The sequence below is a fragment of the Stegodyphus dumicola genome, chromosome 8, assembly GCF_044657685.1.
Source record: "Stegodyphus dumicola isolate Sdum_Otavi_A_Nest chromosome 8, ASM4465768v1".
Classification (NCBI taxonomy): Eukaryota; Metazoa; Arthropoda; class Arachnida; order Araneae; family Eresidae; genus Stegodyphus; species Stegodyphus dumicola.
Window position 1 is genome coordinate 127,052,351 of NC_140775.1, and position 15,838 is coordinate 127,068,188.

Sequence of the window (15,838 nt, forward strand, 5' to 3'; positions counted from 1 at the left end):
AATAGAAATGCTGGGAAAAAGAAAATATTATTAAAAAAGTTATAGTCAAGAAGAAATACAATATTTAGCATATTTATTGATACTTAAGTTTACCTTAGCACGCAGGATGAATTTTCTATTAAGCCAGTATCAACATCAATATTGAATTACTTACAAATGCTATACATACAGACTGTTAAAAAAAGATGGTTATAAGTTTTTTCCTTAAATATTCATATTAGGCATACACCTTCAATTATTCTCGTTCTTAGAATAAGGCAGAAAATTTGATGAAAATAGTTTTAATTCCGAAATGTAGAGGGGCTTTGCAAATAAATGCAAATTAAAATTTTTTTATATTGGCCTAGTTATACACACAGCATTTACGTGATAGCAAGAACTGTGTACTGATTAGGCCACTTTTCGAAACATATGATGCAGCAAATCTGATAATTTATTTTTCATATATCTTTAAAAAAAAGTTCCGCGATGAAAAACAACACTAGTTACTATTTTTGTTGCAACCTCGTGAAACTATTAATTACAAAAGTAACACAAACCTTTTCTATATCATCATAAAACCTTCTAAATTATATATCTACAGAAACTTTCAGTTTTATTTTATATAATCATATTTACATACAGATTTGTTTTTCATTTATTTCAGTAATTTTTCCTCTGGAATCAAGTAAGACTATTAATATATAGTGCTTTTGATGCAGCATTTATGATAGTCGATCACCAGGGACATACCCTGAATTTTCGTAAAAGGCATTAAGCATAACAAAAACTCGGTCAATAACAAATAATAGTTAATACCAAAAGAAAAACATTTCTTTAATTTCATAAACTACTAAGCAGCAAATTTTATATTCTGACATTTAAGAATTTTTATATTTACTGCCCATGCTGATTACAAATAAGGCAATCTATCATTTTCAAGGAAATTTTATTTTTCAGAGAAAGTTTAAAAGCTAAATAGCCACTGAATTAAGTTCTTTAAAAGCCCTTTCACTTTATTTTTAATTGGAAAATATACTTCATTTGGTCTTACAGATTTAATACACTATAATACATACTTAGTCCTAGAAATTAGAACACACCAACTTTAAACTTGATATATAGTACAATGTAGATCTTTTTTAGTCCAAATGGACTTTGTCCCTGAAAGGTTATTGTTTTCATTTTGCGATTTTGTGTTGAAACCCTGAAGGACTATTGTTTTCTTTTTGCATTGAAAACTTTAAAAAGGCTGTATCACTTTTCAAATCGTTGCCACCAAATACTTTCGCCCTGCATTATATTTGAAGAAATTAAATAATGAAGAATCTGCATAAATGTATGTATGTTTCTTGCATATGATAAAACAACAACACTTAGACCCACCCAATTTTGAAAGACGTAATTCTACTGCAAATATGAGCATCTGAAAGGCCAAATTAGAAATTTGTTTTATTAGCGATTTCATATTTTGTAAAACTTTAATGAATTTTTTATTAACAAACTCAACGATTTAAAAGCGAGGCAATGGACACACTCTATGGGAAGGGGACCTTTTTTTTTTTTTTTTTTTTTTTTTTTAATCTCCAGCACACAGAACTGTGTATCACAAATTCTAAAGATATGCTCATTTTAAAATTATTTTGTGACATAGCTGTTGAACTGAATTTGATGGTTTAAGTGCAAAGAACATGATATTTAATAAATAAAGGTAACACACAAAATTGTTAAAAAAAGCCCCTTTGGACATAATTTAAAATCTTAAACCTTTCAGATCCCCCCCCCCCACTCTCAATTGCAGGTGCTTGCCTACGCCAGCATCGGCCAACAATATAGATCAATCTTAAAGTAGAAAAATTGTCTTAGCCATTAACTCACACTAAGTTAACACGTTGACTGCCATGGCATTTTTCGGATTCCGGTCCGAGAAGCCAAATCGATTCAGTCATATTATATTATTAAAAATACTAATTATGATTCCTAACAATGATTAAAAAGTTTAGAAGACTCTTTTTTTGGTAGAAAAAGGTTCCTACGAATTATCTCGTAGTCGACTTTTGCTAGACAAAGCTCTTCACAGAAGCCCACTACAAGTTGATTTGTACAGACGTGCTTCGACTTGTCGCCTCGGTACAGCTAAAATAAGCGCTGAGGGAGTAAGTAACTCGCAGCGGCGCAAAAGTGGCAAGTCAAGAAACTACAAGATAATACATATAGGCTGTCCTAAAGAAGAGTGCTAATATGAGTTATCTCATGTTGGCCAGTCAACCTGTTAAATGGTAAACAATGAATGCTCTCTCTTCTTGTAGCAGTAATGCAATTTCATACAAACTGGGCAAAATTCACCCAAGCACATTGAGGAGGGGAAAAAGGGGGGGGATTTGACAGCATGCACAATCATCTTAAGAAGAGTAGAAAGAGTGAAGACAAATTCCAGAATCTAAAATCAATAATTAAAAGCATAACAGCATTAAGATCTTAGTTCAACTTAGTTAACAAATAATAATTATTTTTCAGATTTTTAAATTTATAAGCATGTGTTACATAAATCATGCACACAAGATAATACACTAAACGTTCAAAGATGAGAACATTTTGTAAATGGATCTGGATTTAAGATTTTAAGATTAAGACATACTCAAATTCAAATTTTATGATTGCCTTGTAGAAAAGGTACATAGTATCTGTCAGTGAGAATGAATTTGGTAGCACAAAAACAAGTTATTACAAAAATATAGCCAAAGACTGCAAATAAAGCAGATAAATATCAGCTCGTGCAAGTAGACATAATTAAATATGGTGAAACAATATTCACTTTAAGATTAGATGAAACAGAGGTGGAGAGAATTATTTCTATACAAAATTTTCTTTTTCCCGTCAGAGACATGGACTTATCTGACTGGATTATTTTGTATGATGACAAATTTTACTACATATTCATGAAAGACTTTTCATAAATGAAAAAGGAAACTGGCCCACATTCATGATATACAAGGACAAAACGGTGAAAACATGCATGCAGCCATCTCATCTGCCTGGATTTAAACACAGGTCAAAATAGGTTCACCACACGTAAAACAGGTATGGCTAGACATGGATTCGCCTCACCTTTGTACGGTTTGTACCTTTGTGAGATTTGGAATCGTTCAGAATTTGCCAACTCTGGATTTCAGAAATTTCCAGATTTTAGATCAACAGTTTAGAAATCTAGTAAGATGACATGCACATATGACAACACAGAGGTTTCTCTTATTATTTAGGTCAGGCAGAAAAGTGCTAACCCCCCTCACAAAGCCAGTGTAGAAACAACAAATGCTGCTGCATCTTGCATCAGAAACTGGGGGGGGGATAACAAAAATTTTAGAATTTAAATGAGACCCAAGCAGCAAAAATTAGGGATGACAGAATTTTGGAGAGGCACTAGTCAGAAAAATTTAAGGGGAATATTTTTTTTTTTTTTTTTTAAATTTAAAACACACAGAGATCGTACCCAGTAGCACAATGTATAGTGCTTGGCCTGACCCCCCTCCCACAACCACTCAAGGGCTGAAAGTGTGGTCAGCAAGTTTTGAAAGAAACATGCAGGAATCTCAATTCCAAACAAAAATTGCATCTATGGCACACCTGTTTCCTTCTGTTATTATGTCCTCCATTCCTAGACTTTGTAAGCATTACTTTTTATTGGCGGGATAGTTCTTTGGATATAAGATCATTCCAGATATTAAATGCCTGGATATCAGACTTCACACTTTATAATTTTCCTAACACAAGTCGTTCAGTAATTAAAACAAATTTTATAGAAAGCAGTAACAAAATTTTATAGAAAACACAACAAAACAATAACAAAGAAAAAAATTTCATTTATATTCAGTCAGCACATAATAATACAATAAAGTGTTTCAGAAAAAAAGATTTCAACAAAAATAACTTTATAGTTGTTTAAAAACAATTATTCAATTTTTAACTAGGCAAAAAAGCAACCTTAGTTTAGACACAATCTATGGTTTTTAAATGAAACTGGTGCTTTTGTTACCATATTACCTTATTTTTTTCCCAAACTAATCACACTATAATTTTTCAATATTCAGTTAAAATTTAACTTTACCTTAGGTGCTACAGGGTCATTTCCTATATCAATGTATTCTACTTCTCTTATTCTTAACTTCTCAGGTGGAAGTTCATGTACCTAAAAAGGAATGATACTGTTATGACACAATGAATATTTTTACTACTCAATCATTTTTTAAATGTATACAAATAAACTTATTTACAGTTTTGGTTTTAATTAAATATAGCTTTTAAGTAAGCATGACTATATGAATGAGGAAATAAAATTAATATGAGACTAATATTTAAATTTGTTCTTTGTTATGTGGGTATAAACACACTAGCAGTATATCAGGATTCTGAAGAATCCAATTCAGAAAAACATGCATGTGCTTGAGAGTGCCATACACTCTGAACAAAAAAAGGGAAAGACAGGTCTATATCTTTCTAAAAATTTACAAAACCTGTGTTTTAAATGTCTCAAAAGCATGACATGGGATTTATATTATATTCATAAACTTAACAGGGAAGTATACACTTTCAGTATGTATTTTTTTATTGCTAATTTGAAATGAAGCCAATACAACGAAAGTGACAATGAAAAATATTTTGTGCCTTAAAAATAATCTTTAAACTACAATAAATTCTTATTAAAATGAAAACTACTTTACATTTTCTTGATCCCCTCTATCTGCACAATGCATTGTTTCTATGGATATGAAAAAGTCATCCTTCATATAACCAGGGTTCTGAGGAGGGAGAAAAAGGGAATTAAGCATACAGTGTAAAACATAAAGGCAAAGTAAATTACAGACTAATTTCAATTTAATGCCTTAAAATTATATTTTAGGTAAAATATATGAGCTAAAAATAAAATACTAACTAAATCAAATTTATATGCTTTTTTTTTTAAATATTTGACAGATAGTAAAAGGATTGATTATTTAGCATCCAATGAACCAGGACATTTTAAACTCACTAACCAGAATATTTTCAACTAATCAGAATACTGTGCTCCCCCTTGGAAAAATTTAAGGAAATGAAAGACTTGTGAAGCCATTATAAGCACATGGACATTATTGCCAAATAGTGTCATTTAGCACTAATAATGGATATGTATGATATAATAACAGTCATAAGATCTTCACCTTGGTTTTACATAAACCTGATTAATTGTCAATAAGCTGATATAGCATTTGAACAGGATATCAGTTAACTGCTAATTATCTGTTTTCCCTTGCATTTTGGGGGGGGGAATTAAAAGTTTTAACCTGCCTTCTACAGAACATGTAGTGAAGCATTTTTAAAGTTGTGGGATCCTGGAATCAAGGAAAATCAGCATTAATGAGCATGGTATGCAACTTTACTTAAAAACAGATACACAACTGCGATGCAACACGAAAAATTACGATGAGCAATTTTTTTTCTTGATATGCCACATACCTGTAACTTATACCTGACCTCTATCAGCTTTGATGACTGATGGGTCTTTATAATCAAATAAAATGTATTATATTCATATTTTAAGAGCTACAGAATAACTTGGCTTTTATGTCCAAATTCCCCCCTTCTCACCATTTGTTTTTTGAAATCTCGCATAATTCTAAATGTATGCTTTTGATACTCAAGTTGATAATAAATTATTTGAATATTTGCATGTTTTTAGATAAAAAATTTCTTCCATTAATTTGGTTCTTCTACCATGAATTGCACTGTGCTCAACTATTTGGATTCCAGATATTCAAACCTTTACTATAATTTATAAAAAAGTAAATAAAGTTTTGTTTGTACAATTTCTTGAAGGAATTAGTTTTCTCATGACACGTGAACTCACTACATCCATGCCTTCTTTCGAATTTCTGCCCAGGCCCAAAAAAGTGGCAGGTGGCATTGCAAACCCACAGTCTGACCAGGGACACAAAATACGTGCGTACTAGTCTTCTTGATTAAATAAATATTTTTAAATATAGTTTTCAATATGATCACCATAAAGAATCATAAATTTTACTTCAATGCTGTAGTAACGACTAATTTATCTTTTTTTTTGGGGGGGGGGCTATTTCATTTGTCTCAGTTTTTACAGCATTTTGAAGAACTTTTATTTTTGTTTGAAGTTTTCTGTTTTTGTACTAGCTCAGTTGTTTTCAAGACATCCTCATAAAAAATAATTACAAGAAGCAACAATATCAGATGTTGATTTTTTATCATTAAGATACTTATTAATGTATGTAGTCTTAGATGTTTGACAGAATGCAAAATCTTAGTGGAACATACAGTGGTGTGGTTAAAGATGCCAAGTGGTTAATGCATGTGCCTCATGTGGTTAAAGATGCCCTGAGCACTTGCTACTTAAGCAGGTACTCAGGGCATCTTTAACCACATGAGGCAAATTCTTATCAGTAGCAGATTCAGGAAGTGAGGTTCTACATTAGAATTCTTGGAGACCATTATATTAAGACACAGTTTACATTTGCTGTTATTTTACATTTTAACAATGCTTTCCCTTGGGGGCCCCTTGTAACTGAAACTTTCATGACACTGTAAATCTTTTATTCTTATTTTGCTAATAAGGACTACTAATTTTTACCTTTGGCTTGCAAAAGAAATGACTTAGTTAGGCCCATTATGTGCCAATTCATAACATGACACCAAATATCCAACTCCCATTTTTTGAAAAGTTGCATTTTTGTGCCTGTCGCTTTGATAAAAATTATTCTTTGATTGACAGCATCAGATATATGAAACAATGCTTCATCAGATGTGATCCAGTTTTTAAGCGTAAGTTTTAGTCACTGCCAATATTAGATAATGACAACAAGTTTCACTAATCTTTTTAGAAGCTCAATTCTTTAGCATATTGATTTTCTTGAGACATGGGATTTTCTACGTAGAACAAACCTCTTTTGATTAGATTTCAATGCTTGCTTTTGTCCAAATTTTTCTCTTGTACTTAAATCAGATTTGACTTTGAGCACTATGCTAATTTTATGACATAAAAAATGTATATTGTGAAAATATAAATGATGTATTACAGGCCCAAAATGTTTTTGTGATTGTGGAAGAGCATATACCTGAATATGGCAACATGTATATGTTTCTCCCCATTTCAAAGCTGGTAAACAAACTTTTTTTAAAAATGCAAGTGGTTAATTGAAAAACACTAATTAACTATCAAATTTAAACATGCCTGTTCTTTACAGTAAATGATAGTAAAATAATGAAATTCTACATAAACATCTGTTTGCATTCTATTAAACTTCTTATTACACACCACAATTTTTCTTTTTTTACATTTAATAACTTTATAAAATACCAGATTAAATTAAAAAATAGATTATAATAATACTTACTGTTATAACTGAATGAGGATAACATAAAAACATGGAAAAGAGAAATAATTATTAGTCAAACACATATTAAGAATAAAATATATCATAAATAATATATGATACTTTTTTAATTATCAAAAAGTAGATGTCTTATTATATAAATAACACCACGAAATAAATTCTTTCCAATAAAGATAGAGATGGAAATAAATTCAAAGTTTACAGTATCTTTAAACATAAAAATATGAAATTCTTTAAAAAGAAAGAAAAGGGGAAAAATTATCCAACACTGAAAGCATGTGATAAAATGATACCAGGGTTCATAGCCACATTTTAGTTAAAAAAAATAAGCACCTATAAGCACTTTTCAAGCACATTTTAAGAAAAAAATAAGCACCTGTATAATTACATTATACACAACTGCATAACCTTAAAAATTAGACTTGTAATTTAAAATATGAGAAATGCAGTATTTATTAAGAGAGAATAAGCATTACCTCAACCATGGAAAATAATTACTTTTTTTTTAAATTTTAAATAAAAGTTCAATTTACAGAACTAGTTTACAATGAGAGAAAAAAAAACTATGCAGAACTAAACTATATCACAAGATTTAATGATGAAATTTCAGTTCAAAATAGAGAAAATAAATAATAATAAGGCATATTTATTGTATTCGTTTGGAACTTAATAATAAATACAATTTATTTTTCTACTCATATTGCTATTTAAATAATTTAAATCTAAATTCTGAACATTTCTAAATTTTCATTGTATATCAGTTTTCCCTTAACAGATATTGCAAGCAAAGTAATTTAAGTAAAAAAGAGGAACCTTTCTGAAATAAGAAGACAGAAATTTGCTTCATGCAGTCATCCTTTAACAGTAAAAGCTTAACTAACACGCATACTTGGAAATTGGCGAATATTCGGACAGTGGATCGTAACTTGAAAAAGAGGAGCGGAAAGGGGGTAGACAGTTGCCGCTCTTTAAATTTTTCCGCTAAATAAATGCTTTTGACATTTCGATATGTGCATCATATAAAAATAAATTAATGGAACTGAAAAATATTCTGCTTAGCAAGCACAGTAAAACTCTTTTAAGTGTTCATAAACAAATCTCGGACAGAACATAAAAATTAATTATCTCTGCAAAGTATTGCGAACGTTATTGCGCAATGTGTATTGTAATTCTTCCCTACGTGATATTACACAATCGGAATCAACAGCTGCCGGTATTTGGGAGAATAAATGACTGGAATGTTTTTCATTCTAATTTTCAACAGGCGGCATTAAATTTCCGGAATAGAATCATTCTTCGTTTGGGTTGGTAGATCGCAGAACTTTTAGTCCTATTCAATACAGATTGGAAAATGACAAAAAAAAAAAAAAAAAAAAAAAAAAGGGGGGGGGGTCCGCTGCTTGTTTTGCAGTGAATTGTAACAGTTTCAACATTCGAGATTTTGCGGAAAAAGGGGAGAACCTCCCAATCTTCGTACTGTATAATGTATTGGCCAAAAAAATGAAATTATTTTGACTATTCGATTACTTTCCCTTTATTTAAGCCATTCCGAATATTATTCCTTAGAAAGCTAATCTGTGTCAAAACACAACGATATTTGGAAGTTTACTATACTTCAGCAGTTACTGCAACTATGTTATTATAAACATTCATACATATGCTCATAATATAAGCATAATGATCATAATAAACACGAATATGAACTGACCAAGCGGAACGAGAATGCAAATTATTAAGATCTTGATAGAAATTCAAACGTGTGTAGTATTTTGGTGGAAGTAAAACAATGCTGAATGTACCGGAATCTTCTGCTTTCGCAATTCTTTGACCAATAGAATGACGGGCACCTGTCTGTACTCTTCGTGAACACCAAAGGTTATGTTAATGCAGAGAAAGGGGGAAAAGCTATTTCCGGGCCGGGAGTATGATTCACCATCTGACATTTCATATTAGGAAGAAAAGTTGTTTATTTAGTTTCGGCTTTGGTACGGGGAAAAATAGCGCGTTCATTAAAAAAAAAAGCACTAAAAGCAAAAAATAAGCACTAAAAACAAAAAAATAAGGGCTTTAAAGAAAAAGTAAGCACCTATAAGGGCCTTTATATTTTATTTTCAAATATAAGGACTTATGAGCACTTATAAAGACCGCTACAAACCCTGGATACATTCTGGGTAAAAAATGTGTAATAAAACAATTTACATTTTCTATTCTTGGACATAAAAAATTGGTATGTATTTTTTCATCGACCATTTTTAATAGCATGCCAAAAAAGCATGATTTAGTGCTGATAATGGATAAGTGTGACATCAATATACTCATATGATCTTTACTTTGGTTTTAGGTAACCATAGTAAATCAGTTTAGCCTTTGAACATATTTATATAAATAAATTACTATTTCTCTATTTTCCCCTTGCATTTTTTTTTTTTTTTATTTTTTTTTTTAAGGGAGAGAGAGAGGGTAGAAAGAAAGATTAAATTTTGGACCTGCCTAGAACATCAAGCAGTGGGGTATTTTAAAAATTATGGAACTGGTCATATAGATGTGTATATTCAAAATGAGAGATTTTGGATTCATCAAAGTGGCACAGTAAAACACAATGTGAGACTGAGCGATATCAATTTAGATTTGTATTTAAGGGAACTCAAGCTGTTTTTAAGGTAGGAATATAATGGGAATAGCATATAACTGTTAAAAAGCTGCAAATTCTGTTTTTATGCTACAGAGTATTATATATTCACAATAAAGATGTTATAAGTACTGTACCAGTAAAAGCATTATCAGCACAGTACAGTCAAAAGTCTTTAATCCGGACTCGTCGGGACTTCGGCGATTCCGGATTATAGATCATCAGTTTAAATCTGGTAAGATGGCATGCAGAAATTATAAAATTAAAAATATGAAACCGTAATTTATAAAATAATGAGCAATTATGATCTAAAGGGTATCAAAATTTACAAAAAAAAGAAGCTTAATATTTATTTGTTTACTTTATTAAACATTTCTTTCAACGCGCGCATGCGTAAAGCATACCTTACGCATAGCCGAAATTAGAAAATTGCAACCAGGAAACTATTTGATTTGTATTCATGATATTTATAATGACGAGGAATTTGATTTAAATCATATCAAAGATGGAGTACATCGAGATTAAATACTACATTTAGTAAGGAATTATAAGCTGAATAAAATAAAAACATCTGCCCTGAAGATAACGATTTTGCTGACAGATCAACACGACCTCAAGCGCTTAAAAAAGTACAGATTTTTCCTGCAATATATCGTGGAAATAAAAGAACATGGATGACACAAGCTTTATGAACGACTGGTTTGAAAATCATTTCATACCTGAGGCTTTACCTGATGACACAAAAATTATCTTGATTGTAGACAACTGTTCGACTCGTACTTCACTTAAAGTTTTAGTGAAAGGTAATGTATCCGTATTATTCTTTCCTCTAAACTGTATGTCTATCATTCAGCCTATGGATATTGGAATAGAGCACACACTGAAATGCAAATATAAAGTAGCATTTTTTAAATTCATGTTAAAAGTTTTTGAAGTTTAACATGAAGTGGCAAGACTATTCAAGAATTAAAAAAAATATTTTAGCATAAAATCTGCTGTGTGGAGCATCATAAGATCGTGAGAATGTGTCTCCAGATACTTAAAAAAAAAAAAATGCTTGGCATAATTTATGGCCAGCTACAATATTTCACGGTGAAGACAGTGAAGATGATAGCCAGGAATTTGGAGGTTTATGGATATCACAAACCAGAGGTGGAATTTTCCAATTAATGGATTTTGTAAAGAAATGTGGAGAGGTAATAATAAATGAAGATAACAGAAGCTTTTCATCATGATGACAATGGCCCAATCATCAATCAATGAATGGCACAATCTGTAATATGGTTCTAGATCCAGAAAATACCGCTACCGATACTGAAGAAAGTGACACATAAGTTACTGAAAGTGAAAAAATTTCGGCTAACAGTCGAAATTCTCAACACAACAACTGCAGGATTTGAGCAATGGAACTTTGTAACCAAACAAGAAATTGTGTCTGTCAACAGAATTAAGAGGAAGTATCAGTACAAAAAGTGAAGCAACTTAAACAAATAGAAATGTTTAATAAAGTAAAATAAATATTCAGCTTTTTTTTTTTTTTGTAAATTTTAGATGATAAATTCTTCCTTATTTCATAAATCTAGACTTCATAATTTCTACATGTCATCTTACTAGATTTAAACTGATGATCTGATATCTGGAAAATTCCCAAATCTGGAATCATTGAAGTCTCTAGGAGTCCGGCGGACTTTGCACTGTATTTGTAAAACTGTATCTCTAGCATTTTATGTAATCTGTAACAATTTTTGCAACTATTTTTTGCAATTATAAAATTGTTAAGAGTAAAAAACATTTGAAATTATGCTTTTTCCACCTTTTCTTCCAATTATTGATACTTTTAATAAAACCTTTGATTTTATCATTTGAAGTAAATACTCTGTTAAGTTATTCTTGAAAATTTGAGATTCTTTTAGTTTCTCAAAAATATCTGACATATAGCACAGCTTTGATAGCCATAAGTCCTTTTGAAAACCAGCTAGATCAGACTTTTGTTTGGTTAAAAATAAAAAGATTTTGAATTTTAATAATCTTCTTAAACTTCTTAATAAAACAGATACATTATCTTTCACTAAAACTTTTAAGTGAAGTATGAGCCAAACAGTTGTCTACAATCAGAACAATTTTTGCATCATCAGGTAAACCAACCAAATTCAAATGTTGCCGAGCCTCGGGTATGAAATAATTTTCACATTCAAATTTGGCGCCAGCTACTCTCCTAACGTAAGCAAAATTGCAGTTGTTCGAACTTTCCCTTGCTTATTTTGCGAAAGCGAAAATCATGCTTCGGAAAAATGCGCTATGTCTCTGGAAGAAAGGAAAAGAGTTTAAGGACTTCGAATCAGTGCTTTCTTTGTTTTGAAAGGAACTGTAGAATAAAAAATTGCCCTTCTCAATTAAAATGTTCAAAATGCAATTCTAAGTATCATAATATATTGTTGCATGAAGATAAGGAATGGGTTGCTAAAGAAGAAATTAAGAATAATTCTAACACAGTAACTGCAAAGATTTCTTCTAAATATTTTACTGCGAATCAAGAAGTTAAAGAATTAATAGATGACTTGCCAACCGTTAAACTTATATGTGATGCTAAATTAATTAACGCAGTAGCAGATACAGGCACGCAATTAACCGTTGTCAAGGCCGACATTGTACCAGAAAAATACCGTACGCCACATGGAAGTGTTGTCCTCGCGTCAGCTTTCGGGCAAGCTTTAAAAGCTCCTCTCATTAACCTACCTTTAGTAATATATTCTGAAAATGATAAATTTATGTCAGCTATTTTTATAACATGTGCAATGGTGAATAAGTTATGTAATGATTTACTCTTGTCGTTAAGTGCTTTTAATGAGTTAAGGGGAGATGATAAAAGAAAGTTTAATTTTGAATGTAGAAATGTAAACATTACTACTGATAGTTTCAGTGAAATGCCTTTTCATGAAACTGAAAATTTTGACGAAATACTTAACCCTGGATAGGGAAAAACTAATTAATGAAAAATGTAATGAAACTGTTAAGAAGATAATAGAATGTTGTGCTCTTGTATATGAAGATACAGGTAAGGATGATTCCAAAGGTAGCACGAGACATGATCAATGTGTTTCGGATTCAGAATTGTTTCGAGTGCAACAAATGAATGACCCATCTTTAAAAACATGCTGGCAAAATGCTGAGAACGGAAGTAATAACTTTATTGTTATTGACAACTTTTTGTATCATAAAGATAAAGTTCTAGGAGAAAGAGTTTACCAGTTAGTCGTTCCCAAAGAAAGAAGAAAACAAATTTTGGATTTAGCTCATTCTAGCTTATGGGAAAGTCACCTGCGAACCAAGAAGACAGCCGAACGTTTGAGATATTCGTTCTATTGGCCTGAAATCAAGAAAGATGTGAATGAATACTGCAGTGCTTGTACTTCTTGTCAACTTCAAGCGAAAAAGTGTCCCTTTGATGAAGTTCCGATTACGCCAGTAACACGTTCTAAAGAACCATTCCAGGTAATTAATGTGGATATCCTAGGACCTGTAGAGCCAAGCTGTAGAGGTTACAAACATGTTCTGTGTGCTGTTGATCAATGTACAAGGTGGCCCGAAGCGGTGCCATTGAAGAATTTGAATGCCAAAGCAACATGCGATGCATTGTTGCAAATCTTTTCACGGAATTCCTCAAATTGTGGCTTCAGATCAAGGAACTAATTTTACTGTTTCGTTGACTCACGAGTTTTTGAAAAGGATCGGATCGTCCCCAAGGTTCTCGACTCCTTATCATCCAAATTCAAATGGCCGGGTAGAAAGATTTAATGCTGTTTTAAAGGGAATGATACATCATACCGTTAGGGAACATTCCAAAGATTGGGAGAAACATCTACCGTACTTACTTTGGGCTTATCGAGAAGTTCCTAATGCTACGACTGGTGTTAGTCCGTTCCAAATGCTTTATGGAAGACATCCTAATGGCCCGTTGTCTATTTTGAAATCGTCATGAACTAATGAAACTCCTGTTCCTCATGGACAGTTACCGATAGTTCAGTTACCGATTATCTGAATGATTTGAAGACGAAATTGGAAAAAGCTGCTGAATACGCAGGACTTACAGATGTTGGAAAGCAACAAGCTTATGCATTCTACCGTAACCGAAAGACTCGTCATAAAGAATTCAAGGAAGGTGACAGGGTCATAGTTTTAATCCCTGATAGCCAAAACAAAGTTTATGCCAGATGGAGGGGACCTGCTACGATCATCAAAAAGCATACTGATTATAGTTACATAGTACAAATGCCTGACAATTCATTGAAGCACGTTTACGCAAACAAGATACAAGAGTTCAATACCGCTGTGAATAATGTTGGTGTGGTATCTGATACAGATATTGATTTCGGCGAAGTCGAAAACATTCCAAGAATTGTTCCACGGAAAGCAAAAGAACACTATTCTAATGAAGAATGTGATTTTATGCACCTTGAACCGCATAAGAAGAAAGAACTTACGGAAATTTTAAGAAGTTATAAGAACCTAAGAACTGGTATTCCGAAAATCGCCAATGTGGGAAAACACAGCATCAAATCAAAACCTGGAAGTATGCCAAGAAAGCAGAAACCGTATCGTGTACCTGAAGTTCTAAAACATGAAGTTGATCGACAAATAGATAAGCTTTCTAATCGTTTCTAATAGTTGAATCAGAAAGTGAATATGTGCATCCAGTAGTTTATGTGTTAACAAAATGGAACGGTAACATTATGTGTAGACTAAAAGACTATGCCGAGTTTATTAACGACGTGACTTAAAATGACATGATTATATTCCCCAGTGAGTGAAGCATGACTGACGTTATGAACTATAAGACATTTTGACTGTTTAGTTTGATTTTTTTTTGCTAAAATGCTAATTTTTTTTCTAACATTAGGTAATGTGTTTATAGATTTAGCCAGGGTTTGCTAAAGTATTATGTTTAATTTTAAATGATTGATTTGTATTGTCTCGTTTATATGATAACTGCTTATATGATTATGATTATGTGAAGGATTTAAGTTTGAAAAGTTAATTGAATGTTACCTCTTTTTAAATGAATAGGATTACTGAATTTATGTTAAATTATTTTAATTAAAAATGGTAAGAATTGGTTAATTAAGTTTGAAAATTTCATGAATGTTATTTTATTTTGTTTCAAGAAATTTTTATATATGTGGATTTGACAGGTCATTGAAAGACGCAATCAAATCTTTTCGAGGGGAGGTGTCATGACGTGATGACCACGCATGCGCAGTTTAGCCGAACGGCCTGCAACGCCTCTCTCTCATGAGACTTACTAGAGAAGAGTAGTTGGTAAGGAGTAGCGAAGTAACGAAGGAAACGTGCTGTATGTCAGCTTAGATATAAAATACGAAGTTATACTTATGTGTTAATCGTTTGTCCTTATTATTTTTATTTGTGTGTTAATAAAATTTTGTGCCATTAAAATGGCTGTTTTATGCAATGCCCACAATACGATACGTCTATGGTAGGAATTAAATGCATATCCAGAATCTACACGCCCAAGAAAAAGAAGGATATGACACCAACACTGAAAGTTTACTTTTAGTCTCCCTCGGCAAAAAGACACTGAAGGCATAGAAACTGATTTAATTTGTTGTGGATATGCAGAGTAAATATATGGCATAATTTATAACTTAAATGATAATTCCAGGATAAATTAAGCATAATTTAATTTGAATTAATAAAAGAAGGCGCTATCTTTGTTGTTGCGAAGCTTAGTTTCACTAGATTGGCTATACATGAGGCACTATTCTGCTAAGTTTCAAATGAAAACAAACATGACTGGTAAAAAATCTGATGTGTAAAC

The 15,838-nt window shown here is 31.7% G+C and overlaps 1 protein-coding gene across 1 annotated transcript in view; it reads right to left on the reverse strand.

Moving 5' to 3' along the window:
- Positions 1-15,838, reverse strand: part of LOC118181687 (phosphatidylinositol transfer protein alpha isoform-like) — a 67,726-nt gene that overhangs the window by 10,280 nt on the left and 41,608 nt on the right. The window contains exons 5-7 of the mRNA XM_085822391.1: positions 7,377-7,384; positions 4,698-4,775; positions 4,085-4,165 (exon numbers count right to left, since the gene is read on the reverse strand). Of these exons, the coding sequence (XP_085678517.1) occupies positions 4,085-4,165; positions 4,698-4,775; positions 7,377-7,384 (167 nt within the window). The remainder of the gene's footprint in view (positions 1-4,084; positions 4,166-4,697; positions 4,776-7,376; positions 7,385-15,838) is intronic.